Source organism: Urtica dioica, chromosome 10 (genome assembly GCF_054948205.1).
Source record: "Urtica dioica subsp. dioica isolate 48M chromosome 10, U.dioica_male_clone48M_v1_H2, whole genome shotgun sequence".
Taxonomy (NCBI): domain Eukaryota; kingdom Viridiplantae; phylum Streptophyta; class Magnoliopsida; order Rosales; family Urticaceae; genus Urtica; species Urtica dioica.
In genome coordinates, this window is record NC_142765.1 from 21265061 (window position 1) to 21285194 (window position 20134).

Here is a 20134-nt window from a genome sequence, read left to right on the forward strand (position 1 = left end):
CTGTATTATGTTTTCCTTTAGTTGAGTTAATACAAAGAACCTCTCTCTCTCTCTCTCTCTCTCTCTCTCTCTCTCTCTCTCTCTCTCTCTCTCTCTCTCTCTCTCTCTCTCTAGATTTCTATTATGGTATTAGAGCCCTAACTCCCATTTCACAAAGGGAAGATCTAATCATGGAGACAGCATCGATCACGTCTGTGGAAGATACAACATGATCTACACCTAAAAGAGTAAATTTGATTGTTTTCAACAATTCAATCGAAATGAAACTTGATCTCAACAATTTTCTTGTTTGGAGGAAGCAACTTCTCTTTACGCTAAGAACTACAACTAGGAATTGGTATAGTTTTCGAGAGAACGGGGATGAGGCACGTTGCAGGAATAAGGGGAATGGTGTCGAGGGCCAACCCCGCATAGAGACGCGGAATTCATCGACGGCTTCGGAAACTACAACTTAGAAGTAAAGGGCGTGCAACGGTCCAGCCTCGGAAACAAGTCAGCACTCAACCATCTACCTCATCGACAGCGGAGACTACTCCACCTTGCCCTTGTTTGTTATCTATTTCTATCTTCTTAAATTATAGTTGTTCTTTTAAATTATTTTTAATTATAAATGGTATAACTAATGTCTAATTAAATTTAATAAAAATATTATTAAATCGTTTCAAATCAGAGGCTACCACACGTTTTTCAGTCCATCATAATTTAGGAAGTACATACGGTGCAAGTTACACATTACAATTAGTGGTATGTTTGTTGCTGAAAAAAAAAATATAAGTATGATTTTGGGAAAATATTAGGTATTTTTGTCGTCATTCATCAGCTCTTTATTGTATTTAAAAGTCAACTTTTGGGGGGAGGTTTAAAATTCTGACTCTTTTCTCTCATGTATTTTCATTTCCTATGCTATTTTCGAAATAAATAAAATATACGCTTCATAATATATTTTTTGCCAAAACACCTCGAAATTTCGTTATCCAAATAAGACAAATATAATAGTATAGATGAATTTCGGAGTAAGCATTTTTTTCTCTAAAAAAAGAGAACCCTAGTTCTCTATTCTCCACAGCCGTCGTACCCCACGAGACATTTGTCTCTCACTTTTTGGGGAGGGGGAGTAAGAATTTCATATCTATTTTTCATTTAATTTTGTTCATATTTTTGTGTTGTAGCAATCTCAAATCTATACTCTTCTTTGATAATTTTTAGGGCTTGTGTCAAGCCTCTATGTCGCCGATGGAGAGCAATGAATTTCCACTGGGGGTGGCCCGAGGGATTCTACCGACTATGGCCCAACGAGAGTCTCCGTTTGTGCGAAAGTTTTCGGCGGAAGTTCATTGTAAGTCGACGACGATGTCAGTGCGAGTGGGGTGATACCGCGGACACTGTTGCGATCATTCAGACGGTGTCGGGGCTGCACAAAGTTGTCAAAGTGGTGAAGAGATCTTATTTAAATTTAATTTTTCCAGCCTTATGGTGTTTGCAAACATTTTAATTTGTAGTTGCTTGTTACTCGTTTTATTTCGGATTGGAGACGGATTAGCCACCTTCAACTTTTCCTATGTGGGCTCCCTGTTACGTTTTTGCATATACATGCGGATGAATCATCTTCTTCTTGGTCATCGGACCAGTTGATTAGATTTTTCCACCAACCATTGTGGGTATATTGAAAGAGACAAATGAGTGCTCGAATTATAATGTACTCTATATCCGTTCTTGTGTCAAAACTATGCCCACAATGAGCGAACAGCTGTACTTAGTGTTAGATTTACTCCAATCTACGTCTGTAATTTTTCTTGTACTAAAATGTAATTCACCAATATTTATAGGTTTTTTTACCCTAAGTCAAATGAAAGGCTTCGTGCATTTTAATATAATTTTATAGATTTTCATAAAGAATTCCTCATATTTTTCAAATTCCGTTATCCGTACATTTGCCAGTCTGGGGGGCATACCTTTATATGATAATTTTGAGTGATCAGCATTCAGACCCTTAAAAGGGCTTGGTATCTCAATTTTTTTCTTTCAATCTCTTATATTTTTTACTCTACTTCAATTTAGAAGAACATTAATCGCCAAGAGATTAAATTAACAGAATTAACAGAATAGACAAGAACCTAATAGAACCCGGTGTAGTGAAAGATGCTAATAGTGAAAACCAAAGTATACTTGAAAATTGAAAAGGTAAAAGCAAAACTGTAATTAAAAATGGATGTCACATGAGAGACAAAGTCATAGACCACAAAGGTCGGGGACTCTCGACGCAATTTCAACGCGGCAAAGGTCATGACACCGTTGCCGACAACTTTTAACTATTTTGAACGGTTAACCAGTAATAGTTCAAAACGTTCAAGGATTTGACCAATTAATTGTGTTTTTTGAAACGGTTAACCATTTTACCATTAGTTCAATATTTTATTTTCATGGTAATTGTTTTATCATAGTTAACCATAAAATAATCGGTAATAATTAACCGCTTGGTAATTTTAAGCAAAAATATTGGAATGTAAATAATTTGACCGGTTAGAACCTTTACCGACAACTAAACTGGATCTGCCTTCATTCTTTAACTGTAAATTGAGCCATAGCCACAAAACATCGTCTCAATGACCTACTATATGCGCTTGTATTTTACATATCCCTCTTTTGTGTTTATAAAGCACGCCTGGTTCGTTCTGATGAAACAGCTTTTGTTTAGGCAATCTTCCAAAATACGAGCGGTCGTTTGTCTATCAACGCGAGTCAATAAACTAGCCCTACTTATTGCGTTGCTAGTCTACACTTATAGACGAACTACTCTATATAAAAAGAATAACATATAGGTGACTCCAATTCACAAGACTTTCTTAGTTAGTAGTTCGGAGGACTTGCAGATTGAGTGTGAATGAAGAAATAATCTTGTTACTAAATGGCAGTTCTACGAGACAGACCTACACGAATGGTAAAAACTTCGGAAAATCAAGTTTTTTGATTTGGACAACACATAGTTACCACCACAGAGTGTAGCTCAAGAAAGTAAACACAGAATAAACATGCCCAAAATTAAATAAGAGTGAAACTACTAGAGAACCCAGTGTCACAAGGTGAAAGAAGATGATGGTTATGGAATAAAAAAAAAAAGGAACTAAAAAGCCAAAACTTTTCAGAACAATTTTTTTGTTGTTGACAACTTTTATAAAAATGGCACAAAATCTTTAATCAACTCTCTAGGAAGAAGCGGGCTTGTCTTCGGCGGCAACGGCTTCGAAGCTCTCTCCGACGAGATTAGGGACCTCATCATCGTCGTCCTCTTGTCCAGCTGTGGCATCGGCTCCCGGGGCTTGCTTCTGGAACTGCTCCGCTAGCTTCTTCAGGTTGTCCAAGTTATCCGGTCCTGATAAATTTAAAACCCACAAAAAACTTCAAAATCCCTGGTCGATGGCGAAAAAAAACTTGATAAAAATATGGGTTGATTTTCATTTGGTACGTACCCAATTGTTGGATGATGCTGGGAAGGATATCCTGCAACTCTGCGAAAGAAAATAAAACATGTTAGCAAAACCCATTTGACCTAAACCATGAAACTTTCGGGAACCTAGGACACTTTAGTAATCGGATTCGACGTGAGCAGAGGAAAGCAAAGAAAGGATAAGCAACTATTTGGTTAGCCCGATTATCTCTTACTTTTCATTTTACTGATGAATTATTATCAATGGTTATATCACAAACCACAAGTACAAGGCTTATTCATTACCCAATTGATAATATTAATCTATATAAGCCTACAAACCAACATCTATTTTTAAACCACATAACTCTCAGTTCATATTCCGTAATTAATCTTTGAAAACATACAGGAAAAAAAAAGTATAATATGGAGATAGTATTAGCATACTCTTTGTTTGCGGAGAACCACTGACAACCCAAGTGTTAGCAGCAATGGACGCTTGCACTGGAAACAGATAAACAAAACAAAACAATCAGCCAGTTTCTAGTAGAAACACAAGCTCAAAATATCATCGGCAATAACTCTTGTCATAACAAGAAAAGGGAAAAGAAGAATAAGAAGAAGAAAAGAGCAACCTTTGGGGTTGATAAACTGGATGACAACATCGTCCTTGAAGATGTTGACTTCCTCGATTGCGGGGATTGCATTGACGCCTATTCTCTTCAGAGTGCTCTGAAGCCTTTTATCGTCAGTGGTGGTCGTCTTGTGCACAGCCTTCTTCTTTCTATCGAGTTTAATATTTAAATTTTAGAAAAAAAAAATCAATCAGACAATAATAGTACTAAAGTCTAAGAAGCTAACTTATAGCTTCAAACAAACTTGAAACCAGCTAGAGTATACCATATCAGCATAGCCTTATCTGAAACACAATAGCACGAATTAAGCTAAAAAAATCCGGTTTTCAAATTGAAATTTACGAAATTGCCATCCACAAGAACAAGTACTCATTTCAATTTCAAATTTTATCAAACAATATATATCTGAATGAGAGCTCTATGTTTTACCTTCTCATGCTTCCCTTTCCACCGGTGCGAACAGCACCGGCCATTTTCCTAAGCTTCTCAACATTCATCTGCGAAAACGCAAATAAACACTCTGATAAGAACACTCGTGTAAAAAAAAACTAATTTAATTCCTTAGTACCACCAAATATCAATCTCAAAGCTTAACCATAGCCAAACGATAGAAATACCTACAGATAGGTCGAATTTCAAAATACCCAAATTTCGTTATAGCTTTTTTCCAGAATTAAAAAATCACACTCGTGTATTACGAAACCCTAAAAGTGGTTCGACTCTGAAAAATCTTATCCATACCCAGAAATTAAAAATAATTATAATGCAAATCCCATTAAAGCACCCGAAAATATCGAATGAAAAACCCATAAGAGGTCGCAATCCGCGAATATGAAAATAGAAAATCGAACCAGAAAATCAACGGGAAACGAGTTAGGAGGGTTTTACCTTGGCTAGGGTTTTTAGATAATGGAGATGATAAAACCCGAAAAGACGACAGAGAAGAAGAAGAAGTGAAGTGTGTGAATTAGCCTCAGACGGCGCTAAATGAAAGCTCTTTGGTTTCTCTATAAATGAGCGGCCGAAGATGATAGCGTGTTGTGGCTCACGATCGAACGGTCAGATTTTATTCTCTACTAAATCATGTGATAGGGTTTATTTGTTTTGGTGGGTTTTGTCACTGTGCGGATCAGGTGTATGATAAGTAATGCTCACCATTGAGCTGCGCCGTTGGATGAATGTTTGACGTACTAAGTAAGACTTTGTGGTTGCGATTTTTGTGATTTTTTTTTTGGTATATAAGTGAAAACTGATATAAAACCCCATATGCTTATTGAATTTGGAAGATTTGTGATACTTTGATGGAATTTTTTTTTTTTTTTTTGTCAATGTGTATTAAAAAAAAAAAAACAGATTAAGAGCGTTGCATAAAAGAATGGAGCTTTTAAATATGTTACTATAGGTTCAATAATGCTTTCCAATTGTAAGTCATATAATTTGGCAATTAATCTATATTATATATTCCTTAATGCATTTTCATGGGACCTCATATTTAATATAAATACATTACCGATCCGCTGATTGGATGCTAAATAGCCGTGCTCGATATAATTTATACCAATACTTCAATTTGTATATGATCATAAGTTATTTTTTATCACGGTTTATAAGAACTATGTTATCTTTCGTTTTTAACCTTGTTTGCATAGGCAATTTTTTCCAACTTATTTCACTAAGACATACCTGAAATGAACAAGTTGAAGAGAGCTTTAAGAGACTTTGAGGATCGAAGAACAATAAAATGAGTAAATTTACATTCCTTAGAAATGACGTGAGTTTCATTGTTATTCAATTTCAATCAAGTTATGGACATGTATAGATTAAGATAATGTTTGGATTTTTAGACAAGAAAAAAGAACGAATATATAAATTATTAGTGCTCGACTAACTATTCTAATAAATTAGTTGGAATCTAAGTAAATATCCTAGCATTATTGTTGAGAGAAAACATTACCAAAATTTGAGAACTAGAAAATATATCCATCTTATTAATGATAAACTAATTATGTGGAATATTTGGCAATCAAAGCACACGGTTAATGATCGGGTTGGTCTGATTTGGTTCGAATTAAACCATCTAATGTGATTTAATTCGGTTTAGAGCGCCGTAAATATTATTTTTAAACTCTTACTACTTTAACTATAACAATAACTCCAATAATTGAGTTTTCTTATTAACATAATTTTTTAATCCGTTAAAATGTTCAACTCTAACTCTAATGTTTAAATGCCTTACAAAAAAATTAAAAATCGATAAAACTATAAGGGTCGCAGTTCAATTTTGTCTAAATTGCAATTTCAATAGTTAAAATTGATTTGAACGACTTGAGAGTCCTGTTTAACAAATTAGAACAAATTAGATTAAGAAATTAGTTATACTATGTACTCAATTCTTCTTTTTCCAGTAAACTTTTCATGCACAATATTCTTGTAATCCAATGTGGTTCTTGTACTTGAAAAAATAAATAAATAAATATTCCTACAGGAGTTTTTTTAAATCTGAAGTTAAATAATTCAATTGTACTCTATACACAAGTGACTGAGATAAAGAGGGAGAAGATAAGAGAGTGTGCACTGAAGCTCTAATGATCACTCTCACTAATATCAACCGACTCAATCCTCTTCTTCAATGGAGTCTCAGTCTCAGGCTCTTCACATCAACCCATTCCATGCCAAAACGACTCGTTTCCTTCGCGCCTCGAAACGACAACATCCCAGCGAAGAACGGACTTAGCCGCGGATCGTTCCTCTGGCCTCGGCTTCGCGGAATCAAATGCATATATTCGGATTCCAATTCCGAGCCATTGGTGGTCGAACAAGAAGGTGATTTCATTGTGGTCAATTTCTACAGCCTTTTCTTCATTGAAAACCCGCTCGAAGAGGTCTCCAAGCACATATCTTTCATGGAGGTAATTTCGTTTGGAAACTGGTCTTTAGCCTCTAATTTTCTCTGCGCATTACTTCATACTCAAAAGATTTTCCTGTTACAGAGAATAGTTTAACAATAGAAAAGGAAATGTATTGTATTATCAGGGGCTTGATATTCATGGTCGGATATACATAAACGAACAAGGGATAAATGCACAGGTATACATATTGATTGTTCCTTATTTTCAAAAGTATCTATGAATGTTATTATTTTGGTCACAATTAGCTCTGTGTCCTTGTCTTGTTCTCTCTTGCTTGGAAAGTGTTAAAAGGAGTCCCTATAATCCTATCAATTTATGATCTATACATTTGGCAATAAAGAACACATTGTTATTTTTGCGCAGTACAGTGGTCCTTCTAAAGATGCAATGTCATATGTTGAATGGCTAAAGGAAGACAAGAGATTTTCCGATATTTTGGTTCAGGTTTCGCCGGCGAAAAATGGACACGCATTTCCAAGGTTGAAGCTTCGCTACAAACCCTCTTTAGTACAGGCAAGCCCTTTTGTTAAGCGCTATTCGCGATTATAAAATGGTTCAAAATTTATATTTTCTTAAAATCTTAACATAAATATAATAAAATTGATGAGCCAAAGTTAAATTCAAGAGTCTAAATACTGTAGAGAACAGAGCAAATTTAAAAATGAACCGGCTCGGTTTAAGCCATGTTTCCAATTCTTATTACATATCTAGGATTTGAGAAGATGAGAATCGAATCTTGAGATAACAAGCTCTGTTCATCAACGAACCAGAGAAGAAATTGTATTCGATCTTATTGAAAAGTTACATGATGCAATGCTTATATAGCTGAGAGAAAAGAAAGAAAACGACTAAAACTAAGACTAAACAAAACGACACAACCAGATATAATAGACTATTGTGTACAAAGGTTAAACGACATATGAACTAAACCTAAGTTCTAATACACCCCCTCAAGATAAACTTTCTTGAAAGTTCATCTTGGATTGAACTTGGATATCGTAGAAGACAACTCGGAATAGACTTCATCCGATAATCACGGACTTTGAACAACCTTGAACTCCCACGCTCTCTTCACCATCGCGGCAGTGATCCCTTCTGTGCCCACACACCAAACCGCGGTTGAACCACTGGAAACGTTTGGGCACCGTGGTTTTGAAGAGAAATTGTCAAACTGACTTCGGTGACGAATCGCTGCGACTCTGCAGGCGAGGTAGACAGAGTAGCGGAGGACCTGGATGGCAATGGCACGGCGGGGACTCGCCGGAGAAGGGTCTTGACTCGGCGAAACTTGTCGCAGAAGAACCTTGACCACATTGACACGGCGTGAATTGCCGGAGAAACATTCTTGATGGTGTTGACACAACGGGACGCGCCGGAGAAGAATCTGATCGTCTTGACACGGCGGGAATCGCCGAAGAAACCTTCTTGAAGACTGGACACGGCTGGACACGCCGGAAAAGGATTCTGGCAGGAAGATGAGCCAAGGCACGGGATCGAGGTTGCGGCTGGTGATGGAGTTGACCCTGAACGCAGCGTCTCACTCTGTCTTGAACGCCATGAAGAGACATAAATGTCTCCATTGATCAACCGAGGGACCAAGGCTTTCCTGAGATAGTAAAGATCGGGCTGGACATCGATATTGGAGCTCCGTCTTGTTCCCACATCGGATCGAGAAAATGGAGCATCGCCTCGTGTCTTCACCAGATCGAGAGAAAGAGCTCTCCGTCGACAAATCTCCGGATTCCGCAACAGAAAGATGGGAAAGGAACCGGAAACAGCGATCGGAGAGAAAAACAAACCTAGAATCGGATTGAGAATAGGCGTCGCCGATCCCGTCGAGGTTTCTTCAATCGTCATTGAAGAGACGATGAAAACGAAACAAATCTCGGATTTGGGGACGAACCGAAAATCTGAACCGTCCGACGCAGCTCCGACGATGAAGCTCCTCCGTCATTGAAGCGATCGGAGAGAAGAGCTTGAAACCGAGAAGAAGATGCAATCGGAATCGGTAAACTCAGATGGCGCGGAAGACTGCTCTGATACCATATTACATATCTAGGATTTGAGAAGATGAGAATCGAATCTTGAGATAACAAGCTCTGTTCATCAACGAACCAGAGAAGAAATTGTATTCGATCTTATTGAAAAGTTACATGATGCAATGCTTATATAGCTGAGAGAAAAGAAAGAAAACGACTAAAACTAAGACTAAACAAAACGACACAACCAGATATAATAGACTATTGTGTACAAAGGTTAAACGACATATAAACTAAACCTAAGTTCTAATAATTCTTGAAAGTGAACCAATCCGTTTGAGATCGGTCCCAAAATTATTCACACACAAAACTTGTTATTTCAACACCGAAGCTGTTTTTTTCCGGTTTCTCTTGCAGTTTGAAGGAGGCGTTTCTGATCTTCCTTTGCTCAACCCTTCCATGCGAGCCACGCCGCTTCAGCCATCTGAGTGGAGAAAGAGATTAGAAACGGAGAACACAACCGAGAATACCGCCGGTGGTGGAAACTACATTTTACTAGACGTGAGAAACGGTATGTCTTCTTCTTCTCCTGATTCTTTACGTGCTAGTGTGTTCAAATGTTCAGTCTATTATTGACTCGATGAGTAGTTGGTGGTATTTGAGATTTTTGAAGTATTTTTATACTTTCTAGTAAACAGGATATGAATGGGACATCGGTCATTTCGATGGAGCTCTTCGCCCTGAGGTTGATTGCTTTAGAAGCACGTCGTTCGGGTTATCGGATTCAGAGCCACAGGTAATACCTACTCATTCTCAGTTTCAAAATTGAACTATCTACGGCACTGCATAGAAAATGCTCATTGGAAAAACTAAGGAAAAAAAAAAGCATGTAAAGAGGTTTCTTATGAGCTTTCTTTTTTTAGCTGCGGTAAATATCGACTAAGCTGAAAAATGGTGAAAAAAAAGGCTTGTTTTGTTTGGAGAAAAAATTACGGAAATTTAGAAACTTGTGATACAACGTTTATGTTGTAATTTTAGTGATGTTCACATGCGATGTTAAGTGGTTGGTACCATTTGAAATCTTAAAAGTTTGTAAGAGTTTTTAGTCCCTTAAATTTCATCCGATACGATTTATGTTTCTATGATTTTAATTCCGGTGATTTTGGTGTGATTTGGCTTCATTGTTCAGGCAGCTGGTACGGACCCTTTAGCAGATGTAGATAAACAAAAGACGGATATATTGATGTATTGTACCGGAGGTATACGCTGCGATGTATATTCCACTATTCTAAGGTAACTCAAAAAACTTTTTTCTTCCTTTTTTGCCATTATTTTCATTTCAATTTGGAAATTATATTACCTAGTTTCTTAGGCTCCCGACTATTAGCTATGACGAAGTTTAGACATGCAAACAAACATATAACATGGAGTTTTATTCCGGATAGTGGAAAAGAAAAATAAAAGAAAAAAATAATTATAGTAGTACGATGGTGTGTCATAATTTGATTGGAGGGACATGAACCGAGACCAAAAAAAACAAAACAAACGAAAAAGTGACAGATAATCCGTCCTAATTCATTTAATCACGTTTGTGTCGTCAAATGTCCCTCGTAAGAAAGACCGTTTTCTTTTTTTCTTTTTTCTTTTTTTGAGTTTTTCAGGCAAAGAGGCTTTCGAAACTTGTACACGTTAGAGGGCGGCGTGTCGAACTATCTGAAGAACGAAGGTGCAGTGAAATGGACGGGAAACTTGTTCGTGTTTGACTCTCGTCTTTCGCTCCCGCCTTCGACGTACAATCCCAAACTGACCGGCGAAACAGAATTTCCTTCGAGCAGCGACGCTTTGGCAACGTGTCACGTTTGTGGTCTGCGCGTCGTCCGCGAACTGAGGCATAGAAACTGCGCCAACATCGACTGCAACTTTCTCTTCCTGTGAGCCCGATTTTCGATGATTCTTGTGAAGAACAAACTAGTGTTTTATATCATCTTCAATATTTCTTTTTTTCTTTTTTCAGATGTTGCTCGGAGTGCGTGACGGTGTTAAAAGGATGTTGCTCTGCGAATTGCACGAACGCTCCTCGGCTTAGACCGGTCCTTCCCGGGCATCAGAGATACGATAAGTGGCACTTGTACAGGGATTCGGAGCCGCTTAGCTTGATCAAATCTCACTAATTTCAGAGAGTGGAAGTGGGTATTTATTAATATACACACACCAGCTTTGTTAAATCTAAATTTTAAAAATTCAATTCCAAAAATGTTGTGGCATCTGTGCTCTTAATATACTTCATTCAAATACTGTGTCACGCTTTTGGGCATTATGCAGAAGAGACATGTCATGTGTTTTCTGAGTGCATGTTTACAAGGGTACTGCAAAAATATCACTTTAGGAATAGATTTTGGACTTTTTGGAAATCATCTTTAAAGATTATGCAACCAAAATAAATGTGGAAGATCCCAAGGACTTAACTTGGGTGTCAAAATGTATTTATGATTAAAATTTAAAAAAAGCTCTTAGTGTTTAATATGATTAATTGTACACAAAAATCTCTGTATGAACTTTGAAGATGCTAATTCCCTTAATAGGTCAAATTTCCAAACCTTTAATGCATATTTTTTTACTTTTTAATTTTCAGACAATGTTAGCCATTATTTTAAACAAGAAATTTGAAAGATGAAAAGAAAAAACTAAGTCAATCGTTAACAAAATATTTTAAATAAAATATGTAAACCAGGAAAAATATTGTAAAAAAGACATATTTATGAAATAAAAAAGTAAACTAGAAAGATTAGTTTGAAAAAAAAAAAGATTTGTAAGTAACTAAGCCACTTTAAACTTGTGATTTTGGATCTAGCCTATGTTTGACAATTTTTAGAGATATAGTCAAATGGCTTATGTGGCAATAATTAAGGTCTGATTTGCCCTTATTTATTAACAAATTCGTCACTTTCTCTCTCCTATTTTTTTTCAAATAATTTTTTTTGCATCAAAACTTCAAAAAATCGTATATTTCTCATACGAACTCGAAATTGAGTGATTTCAGATCCTACAAATTAGTGGCGTCGAGATCTTCAAAAATAGACTCATTGTGTTTGATGAAAAATTATGCATCATAGTTACGTTTCCATTTACTTTTTTTTATAATTTCAAAAATTTCCAGTTATTTCCATATTTAAGGTAGTAACGTGATTTTTCTACATCTATGGTATTAAGCAAACACAATGGATCTATTTTTGAAGATCTCGGCGTCACGAATCCGTAAGATTTGGAATCACTCAATTTCGAGTTCATATGAGATAGATATGGTTTCTTGAAGTTTGTATGTAAAAAAAAAAAAGTGTAGGAAAAAATAGGAGAGAGAAAGCGACGAATTTGTTAATAAATAAGGGTACATCAGACCTTAATTATTGCCACATAAATCTGTTGGCTATTTCCCTAAAAGTTGTGAAACATAGGCTAAAAACAAATTTCATAGTTTCATTTTAGCTATTTCGCTACACTGCCTAAAAAAAATGTATTGAAGTTCATTTCCACCCTAAATGTATCAAGTGTGATCTAGGAATTTTGAAATTCAAAAAATATTTACGTGTGCGAATAAATATCGACAATATTCCTAGCTGCTTTCTATATCCCCAACTTCGATTTCCTTGGTCATAAATGTTACATACTAGCAATAACTTAAAAAAGCAAACTAGACACCAAAATTGAATACACGTACACCAAACTAATTTACAGTGAGTTCTTCTAAATAAATGGTTTAAGCAATCCTCCTATACTGTGATCACAAACTTATATTAATTACTATGATTCACTGTATTCTGATGGCTGTGAGTGAAGAAATAGAGCGATGCCAAGCACGTAAATATATCGGTTAGCAAAAGAGCGACCACATCGAACACGAACTTGGGAGCAAATAATCCCCAAACCTGCAAGCAATGTTTTGTGGCAAATAAGAATCGGCGTGACTGGAAATATTAATAATAAGATCCTACTAAACAAAAATAAAATCCGTCTTTTTACCATTAAATGTCGTCTATGAATCGCAACGCACATCATAGTGGCTGTCACTGTTGTGGCCATGATCAGACCGTACAATAAATACACCTATAGAAACAGCGAGTGTAGTTAAGTCCAATTCTCATTCAATTAAACAGGAATATAAAAATGTGTTATTTAAATCAAAAATATACAAAGAGGTATTCTTTTTTTCTAGAAGTAACAAATACAAATTCATAATTATTTTGGAGACCTAAAAGGCCCCACCACTTCAGTCCCTAAACATGCAAGAGCATAATATTTGACCTGTTGTTTGGAAATACAGAGATTAATTTGGTCCCTTAAAATAGGATATTTTCAATCAATCGAAACTAATGAAATAATCGGGGATGGCGCTCCGATTCAAAACACAAAACACACACTAAAACTAAGTTGATTCATAAATGTTAGGAGTGTTAATGGACTTACAAGTGATAAGCGAGCGAACGTGGAATCTTTCCCTTTTCCGGGACCATGGTTGTGATGTCGTGACGAGACAATAAGAGGGAGTCCAAATATCGGTAGGATGATAGAAAGACCAAATGTGTCAATGGTGAGAAGGACTGCTTGTCGAACTAGGACAAACTCGTCGAACCTGTCAAAGAGTGTAACATGGCTTTAGTAAAACATTACTATCTAGATTATTAGATTGCGAGTAAAGCAAAAGCACATAGACAGACCCGTCACTTACCCAATAAAAGCAGCGCCATAGCGTAAGCCATCGAAAGCACACCTAAAACAAATGTGATGAAGAAGATTAACCAGACAAGAGCATGGATAAAAAGAATATGATAGCTGATCCAATGAAAGATAGAAGGCTTTTTAGCTACATAATCCCTTAAGTATTAGGTGAGTAACATTGAGCAAAATGGACCTTGAATTATTGATTTTGTACCAGTTTAGTCATTTTCTATAATAATAAAAAAATAATAAAAATTACCGCTTTATGGAATTTAACTCCTGAACTTAAAACATATTTGCAGAAGCTTATGTAACTGATTAGTTTTCTAATTAAATTATATTACAATCCTAAACACAATAAATAAATAGAACATACTGCTATTTTTTTTAAATATAAACAAATTATTTAAATTTGTGAATATATATTTTAAGTTGTTTAGGTGTTGAATTTCATAAATCAAGTTTCATTATTTTATGAAGATGACAAAAATGCTACAAATCAAAATCAATACTTCGAGGACTATTTTTCTTCGAAAACTCATTTAAGGACTAAACGACATACCAGTGTCCAGTGCAGAAAAAAAGGCACACCGCTAAAAGACTCCACTGTGTAACAGTTAGAGGGTCAACAGTCAAGTTTCCATTGGAGTCACTGTTACCTCCAAGCTTCGTTATGCAATATCCTACAAAAATAATCGTAAAATATATCAGACGGTCTGTTAAATAACAGAGCATAAGACCGATTAGAAGTAAAAAAAAATTAAAATTAATCACCTCCAATTATGGCTGCTATAGAAACTAAAGGCCCTTGTTTCCCTAACAGAATAATAATTGCAGGGGTACACGCCGATAACATTGCCACTGCTTTGATAACTAATATTCTCTCAGGATTGACTGACTTTTCTTTGTCGAAGATAGGGAAAAACATCAGCAAGAATACTTGTGTGAATCCAACGGCATATACTAGCTGAGGAGTTGAATTTCTTCCGATGATTTCAAGTACCCGTGTCAGACTCAATATGTTACTTTCGGAGGCCCAGTGAAAAGCTATGAGACCATAACTCGCAATAGTTATCGTGATGGAATATTTCCATATCCCCTCAGGTGAGAAGTTTTTTATTGCCTTGTGCAACAGGAAACCCAGTAGCACCAAGGAAAAAATGGGCACGATTTCGGTTATAAATGACACGACTGAAAGGGCATAGGAACGGCTTAGCACCCAAGAAGGGTACATTTTTGTAAAGTCAAAACCCGGAGTTTGCTTTGAAACTCCGACTTCAATTGTAACCCTGAAAATAGTAATTACAACGAGGAAAACAATCACCTGCAAAGAACATCAAATTGGAATCAAAATTTTCAAGCATCTTCAAATAAGAGCCCATTTTTTATGAGTTAAAACCACCCAATGCGTATATATGTTATATACTCACTTCAAGTACCATGTTCTTCTTATGCTTTATCGAGTCTCGTAACTTGGCGACTCCGGTCGTGGCCAACAGAAAGCATGCCACTTTTCCCTCTTCCACTACCAAAAAAAAAAAAATCAATTTGAAGAAAAAAAACATCAACTTCGAGCCTTGTGCCACAGTTTAAAGAGGGAAATAATGCTTGAGCAACATATAAGTACTTGGGACTCACAGATATAACTATTCGATAGAAAGCTGCTTGCTCGTATGACCACCATAAAACATGCAAGAAATAGCCCATAGGAAAGTCCTAAACTTCCCGGCAACGAAAAAGATATGTCACTTCTCTTTTTGATCCTTAAGATTGCAATAATATGGATTGTAATCGAGAACAGCATAACGCCAAAACCAATAGTCATCGTTTTAAGGTTAAATTCGGTCCACTTGGAGCGCGCGAGTTCAGCTACGCTCGAGAGAAAATTAGAGTACATGTCAATCTGCTTCTTTAGGGCCGGAAGTACAGTGCTACAGCTTTCATTTTTGTTAATGAGAAGGTTCTTTGTAGTGTACGACCAGTTCTTAGCTGCTTGAGAATAAAGGTCAGCGACGTGTAGCAAGTCTTCATGAGAAAATCCAATTACAGAAGACGTGGAATAGACATCTATATATCTTTTCACCTAAAAGAAAAAACAATTACCAGTTATAGTTTGTTTTTTTTTAACTTTCGAATAAGATTATTAAAGTACCTGCCAAGAATTGATGCAAAGTGCATTAACATAATTCTGCAGCCATTCTTTCACATTTAACTGATTCTCGCAACTTTCCATGTCTCCTTTAAAATCCACTGTTCCAGCACCCAAAGCGTATAGTTCGGAATTTACATGCCCAATACTGAAAATTTATTTTATTCTATAAGATAAATACTGAAAGAAAAACCCTCAGTTCACAAGTGATGAGATGGCAAAGAAAGAAATGAAAGCAAGGAAAGATGGTTAATACGACACCTTCCAAATGGAAATGGGATGCCAAGAAGAGCCGAAATAGTCACTGCAAAGTCAAGCTGCAGAAACTATTAGCTTAAAGTTCAAAATCACATGGAAAATCACAGACACAATTCGAGAAGACAATTCCCCGGATTGAAGTCGAGCAAATCGATAACCTAACCTGTTGGATGGAGTTCATACATAGATTCTCCTTCTCCTAAAAAAATAAAAAGTAAAAAATAAAAAACAACAACACTGAGGTATGGCTCATGGACTGTCTTATTCTCTGAAGTATGATTACATAGAGACTATACCGAATAGACTTCGCAAGAAGAAGCGTTATAACTGGACGGCACGGTCGATGGTTGTTTCTTAAAATTCATAGCGAAAATTGATGTTTCAACCTGCTTGAAAATTACATAACTCCAGCTATAATTTAGAAAGAAAAGTAGATAGGTTACTTGAATAGACTGATAATAAAACAATCAATATGAACAGAGTAATAAAGACTACTTCTGTGATCAATAACTACCTAAAATCAAATAAACAACTCTTTCAAACTATGGTCTAAGTTATCATCCACGCTAGCAATTACCCACAACATTTTAAAGAGAAATTGTTTGAAAACTAGACATAACATTGGTCCACCTGCCATTAACAATGCTTTTGGAGAAAATGGAAAATTAACGAGTATCAGAGCAAGAGATCTCGGGTTTAAGCCCCTGAGAATGCTCACTCTCAAACCACATTTAATTTCCACTCGATTTCAATGGTGTCTTCGGGTTTTGGGGCTTTAATATTCATGTGTTAAATAATTCACCCACGTTTTTAGTGTATTGAATGTAGAGTTAGAAATCAGTAAAACAGGAAATAGGGTTTTACCTCTTCGGGACTACCTCCGCCATGATCCCCATTTAAGGTCTGTCCATGATCACCCATAACAAGTAGCAAAGTATTCTCGTGTAAACCACCGGGCTCGGACTGACTCTTCAGCACTTCAACAACTCTCTGAAATCAAATCCGAGCACTCAAATTCTAAGCAAGCATTGTGACGGGAAAAAGAAAACATTCGAAACTTACTTCTAAGACGGAATTATATTGGTCTAGTTTCTCCAGCATTTGAACAGAGTCAACCCCGAAAATATGGCCAGCGTGATCCTATGGGACGAACATGTAAAATATGCAATATGAATTTCCGAGGGAATATAATCTTGCAGAATCAAGATTTTTGTAAATAAAGAAAAATAAATCGTACCACCCCGAGAAAATGTGCGATGAGGACATCCCAATCATCTTTATAGAGGGACGGAACAAGGTGCTCTATGCATCCATTGTCTACCTGGACAAGCAAAAAAAAATTATTAAAGCCCTAAGAACTTGCATAATTACTTCATTTTCTACACACTGTGATGAACAGTACACACCGTATCGAGATCTTTAACGTTAAATGACGGAAAAGGATAAGATCTTTCGAAATGGTGAGGAAATAACTGCATCCACGTATCGTCTCCCATCATAACGACTCTTTTCCCGATTTGAACCAACTGTAATAGATTCCAAATTTTAACACAGAATCAATATTTATACACCAAAAGAAATTATATGAAAAAATAACCAACCTGGTGAAGCAAGTTATCTTCAATGATCGCAGGAGCACCGAAGCTATTCCCAACATCAATAAAAGTCGGCAATCCGCCAGTTGTTAAACCCTGAAGACCTTAGCAAGAACAATAAGAAAACCACCATTTTTAAAAAAAAATCGATCTCAGTTCTTTCATCGGTACCAATGGTGTTTGCAACCCGGATTTTACGATGAAAAGTGGAAAATTTGAAAGGAAAATGTGTTTTATCATAAGCGAAATTTCGAAGGAAATAGAATGGGTTCCTCTATATTTCCATTTTCCACAATCCAAACAAATTTTATTTCCCTCGAATCTTCCTCGATCCAAACAACACACGAGGAAAATAACCTAAAAAAGAGAGTGATCAATGCGGGCAAAAATTATGGACCTTCAAACGCTGCAAGCTGGTCGTAGGAGGGTCCGCGACGGCTTTGAAGATCTTAGCAAAAGAAGGGTTTTGAGATGCCAATTCTTGTATCACTCCTAACCTGTCCATCCATGGTTTCCTCTCTTCAAACACAATTGACACAAATCACTCATTCTCAAATTCTATGCACATTCAAGTCCATAACAAATCACTATCTTATAACCAAAGCAGAATCACAAACCTGGAAAGACTGAGCTCGGAGCAACGAAGTCAAACCTGAGAGACACATCGAATAAAATAAACAGCAAATATCAATACGACACAATCGCTCCAGAGAAAGCCAGGCCAAACCTGAGAGCGTCGAGAACGACAATGACGATCCGATCCACGGAAGGCTTGTTCCAACATTTCCGATGGGTTTGGTTGAGGCTGTTCGGTCCAGTGTCGGAGAAGCAAGGTGATTCGGTTACATCGGAGCAATGGCTGTGATAGGGAAGCTCGGTTCGAGTGAGCAAGAATCCTTTTGTGAATAACAGAATGGCGATTCCGTGAAGACTCAGAATCGCCCAAAACACCTTTGTTTCCGATAAACCCATGATTTTTCCTTCTCTTCGCCGAGTCACAGGTCTCTGTGTGTTCGACTTTGCCGTTACTGGTCCGGGATTGGGAAAAAAAAAATGGAAATGAAGCTACTTCATAAGAAACGCTTCGAAACGCCGCGAAATCGAGTCAAAACGTCACGATTAAGACACGGTCCCCAAAAATCGGAAATTGCTACATCCGATGAAAATTTCGACGAAAATAATATAATATTTTAAATAAATTGTGTCGACGGAAATTGCGATAATCGATTAAAATTACGATAAAACACGAAAATAATGTTGCAAAATATTATATATATATATATATATATGCATTAGGCTTGCTTTTAATACTTATCTCCAAGTATTTGGAAGAGAGAAACGCTGCCTGAAAATATACTTAAGCTCATTTCACTCGAACTTCCCTCTAAGCACCCTAAAACTTCGTAATTAATCCATCTCGACCCTACTAATGTTGAGCGTCAAAGAAATAAGCACTACCTTTGAGTCCCTTTGAAGTTCATTTTTATTCTTCCTTATTTCAGATCATCTAACGAACAAGTTTTCCGACCATCCACGAAGAGGAAGTCGGATTCTCTGGTTCAAAACACATTTGGGACGAGCGCGATCACTTGGTCCGACCTTAGATTGGACTGCTCGTACCACTAAATAGTTGTCCGAAAACGAGCGACAACAGTTGTAAAGATAGTAGATAGATTTAGGTTTATGTACATGGATTCAAAATCTACTTTACGAATGAAAAGCTCGCTGATGAAATCTCATATCCTATTATCGTGTGCTAACAAAAAGAGAACTCTTTTATATAAGAAAAATTAAAAAAATAATAAAAAAACAAGGGTTATTGCATTAAAAATTACACATGTGCTTTGATTACCGAGACGACGATCATTCGTTTGTTTCGTGATGATAAAAACATAGTTTTGCCTTCCTCTTGTTCCGATGTTGACACATCCCACGAAAAATAACATTTAAGTTCAAGAGGCCGGAGAATGGGTTCTCGGATTTGGGCTTCTTCGGCGGCAGATGAGAGGAAGACAAACACAGTCTCCGACGAGTGAGTGGCTCTTAAGCTTTTTTTTATCTCGATGATGACCTCATCTCAGCCTATCTCTTGACATGCTTATTGTATAAACCATTGGATTTGAATGATTTTGTATGCGATGATTACATGGCAACTCTGCGTGGAAGATGAAGTTGCAGAGAAAAAATGGAAAAAACAAATTGCATAGAAAAAATGAAAAGAAAAGTTACATGAAACATAATGGATTTTATTTTGGGCGTATAATCTAAGAACAATATTTTTTTAGCCATTCCAATTTTACATTTAAATTTCATTCGTTTTGGTGTGTCTTCTAGTTGATGTAAAATTGAAGAAGATGAGCTAAGGAAGAAGTGTTATAAATATTGCTTACTGAAAATAATAAAATAAACATGAATGATTACTGAATATAATATAAAGTTTACTTTATTAGTAATATTGATTAGTAGGTTGTT

The 20134-nt window shown here is 36.4% G+C and overlaps 3 protein-coding genes across 4 annotated transcripts; 1 reads left to right on the forward strand and 2 right to left on the reverse strand.

The window, feature by feature from the left end:
* Positions 1-2939: 2939 nt before the first annotated feature.
* LOC149383963 (nascent polypeptide-associated complex subunit beta-like) lies at positions 2940-5119 on the reverse strand. The gene is made up of 6 exons (XM_089628537.1): positions 4948-5119; positions 4489-4556; positions 4060-4208; positions 3872-3928; positions 3468-3506; positions 2940-3370 (listed from the first exon to the last, which is right to left on the reverse strand). Exons 2-6 carry the CDS (start codon positions 4554-4556, stop codon positions 3204-3206), a joined length of 480 nt encoding a protein of 159 aa, XP_089484663.1. The 5' UTR covers positions 4948-5119; the 3' UTR covers positions 2940-3203.
* Positions 5120-6589: 1470 nt separating this feature from the next.
* LOC149383964 (Rhodanese/Cell cycle control phosphatase superfamily protein) lies at positions 6590-11445 on the forward strand. 2 transcript variants are annotated; one of them, XM_089628535.1, is made up of 8 exons: positions 6590-6968; positions 7093-7146; positions 7332-7481; positions 9365-9518; positions 9646-9743; positions 10137-10240; positions 10609-10878; positions 10962-11445. In XM_089628535.1, the coding sequence occupies exons 1-8, from the start codon at positions 6645-6647 to the stop codon at positions 11116-11118; spliced, it is 1311 nt and encodes a 436-aa protein (XP_089484661.1). In that variant the 5' UTR covers positions 6590-6644; the 3' UTR covers positions 11119-11445. The 2 variants fall into 2 exon arrangements, with proteins under 2 accessions (XP_089484661.1, XP_089484662.1); XM_089628536.1 differs by having other exon boundaries at positions 6842-6968; positions 7050-7146; positions 7337-7481; positions 10962-11442.
* Positions 11446-12460: 1015 nt separating this feature from the next.
* Positions 12461-18785, reverse strand: LOC149383965 (Alkaline-phosphatase-like family protein). Its single transcript, XM_089629355.1, has 20 exons — positions 18390-18785; positions 18280-18314; positions 18060-18181; positions 17669-17758; positions 17474-17593; positions 17305-17388; positions 17130-17207; positions 16932-17057; positions 16364-16453; positions 16231-16266; positions 16071-16126; positions 15813-15957; positions 15299-15743; positions 15091-15185; positions 14435-14984; positions 14223-14343; positions 13671-13712; positions 13409-13574; positions 12965-13048; positions 12461-12870 (listed from the first exon to the last, which is right to left on the reverse strand). The coding sequence occupies exons 1-20, from the start codon at positions 18632-18634 to the stop codon at positions 12739-12741; spliced, it is 2862 nt and encodes a 953-aa protein (XP_089485481.1). The 5' UTR covers positions 18635-18785; the 3' UTR covers positions 12461-12738.
* Positions 18786-20134: the final 1349 nt, after the last annotated feature.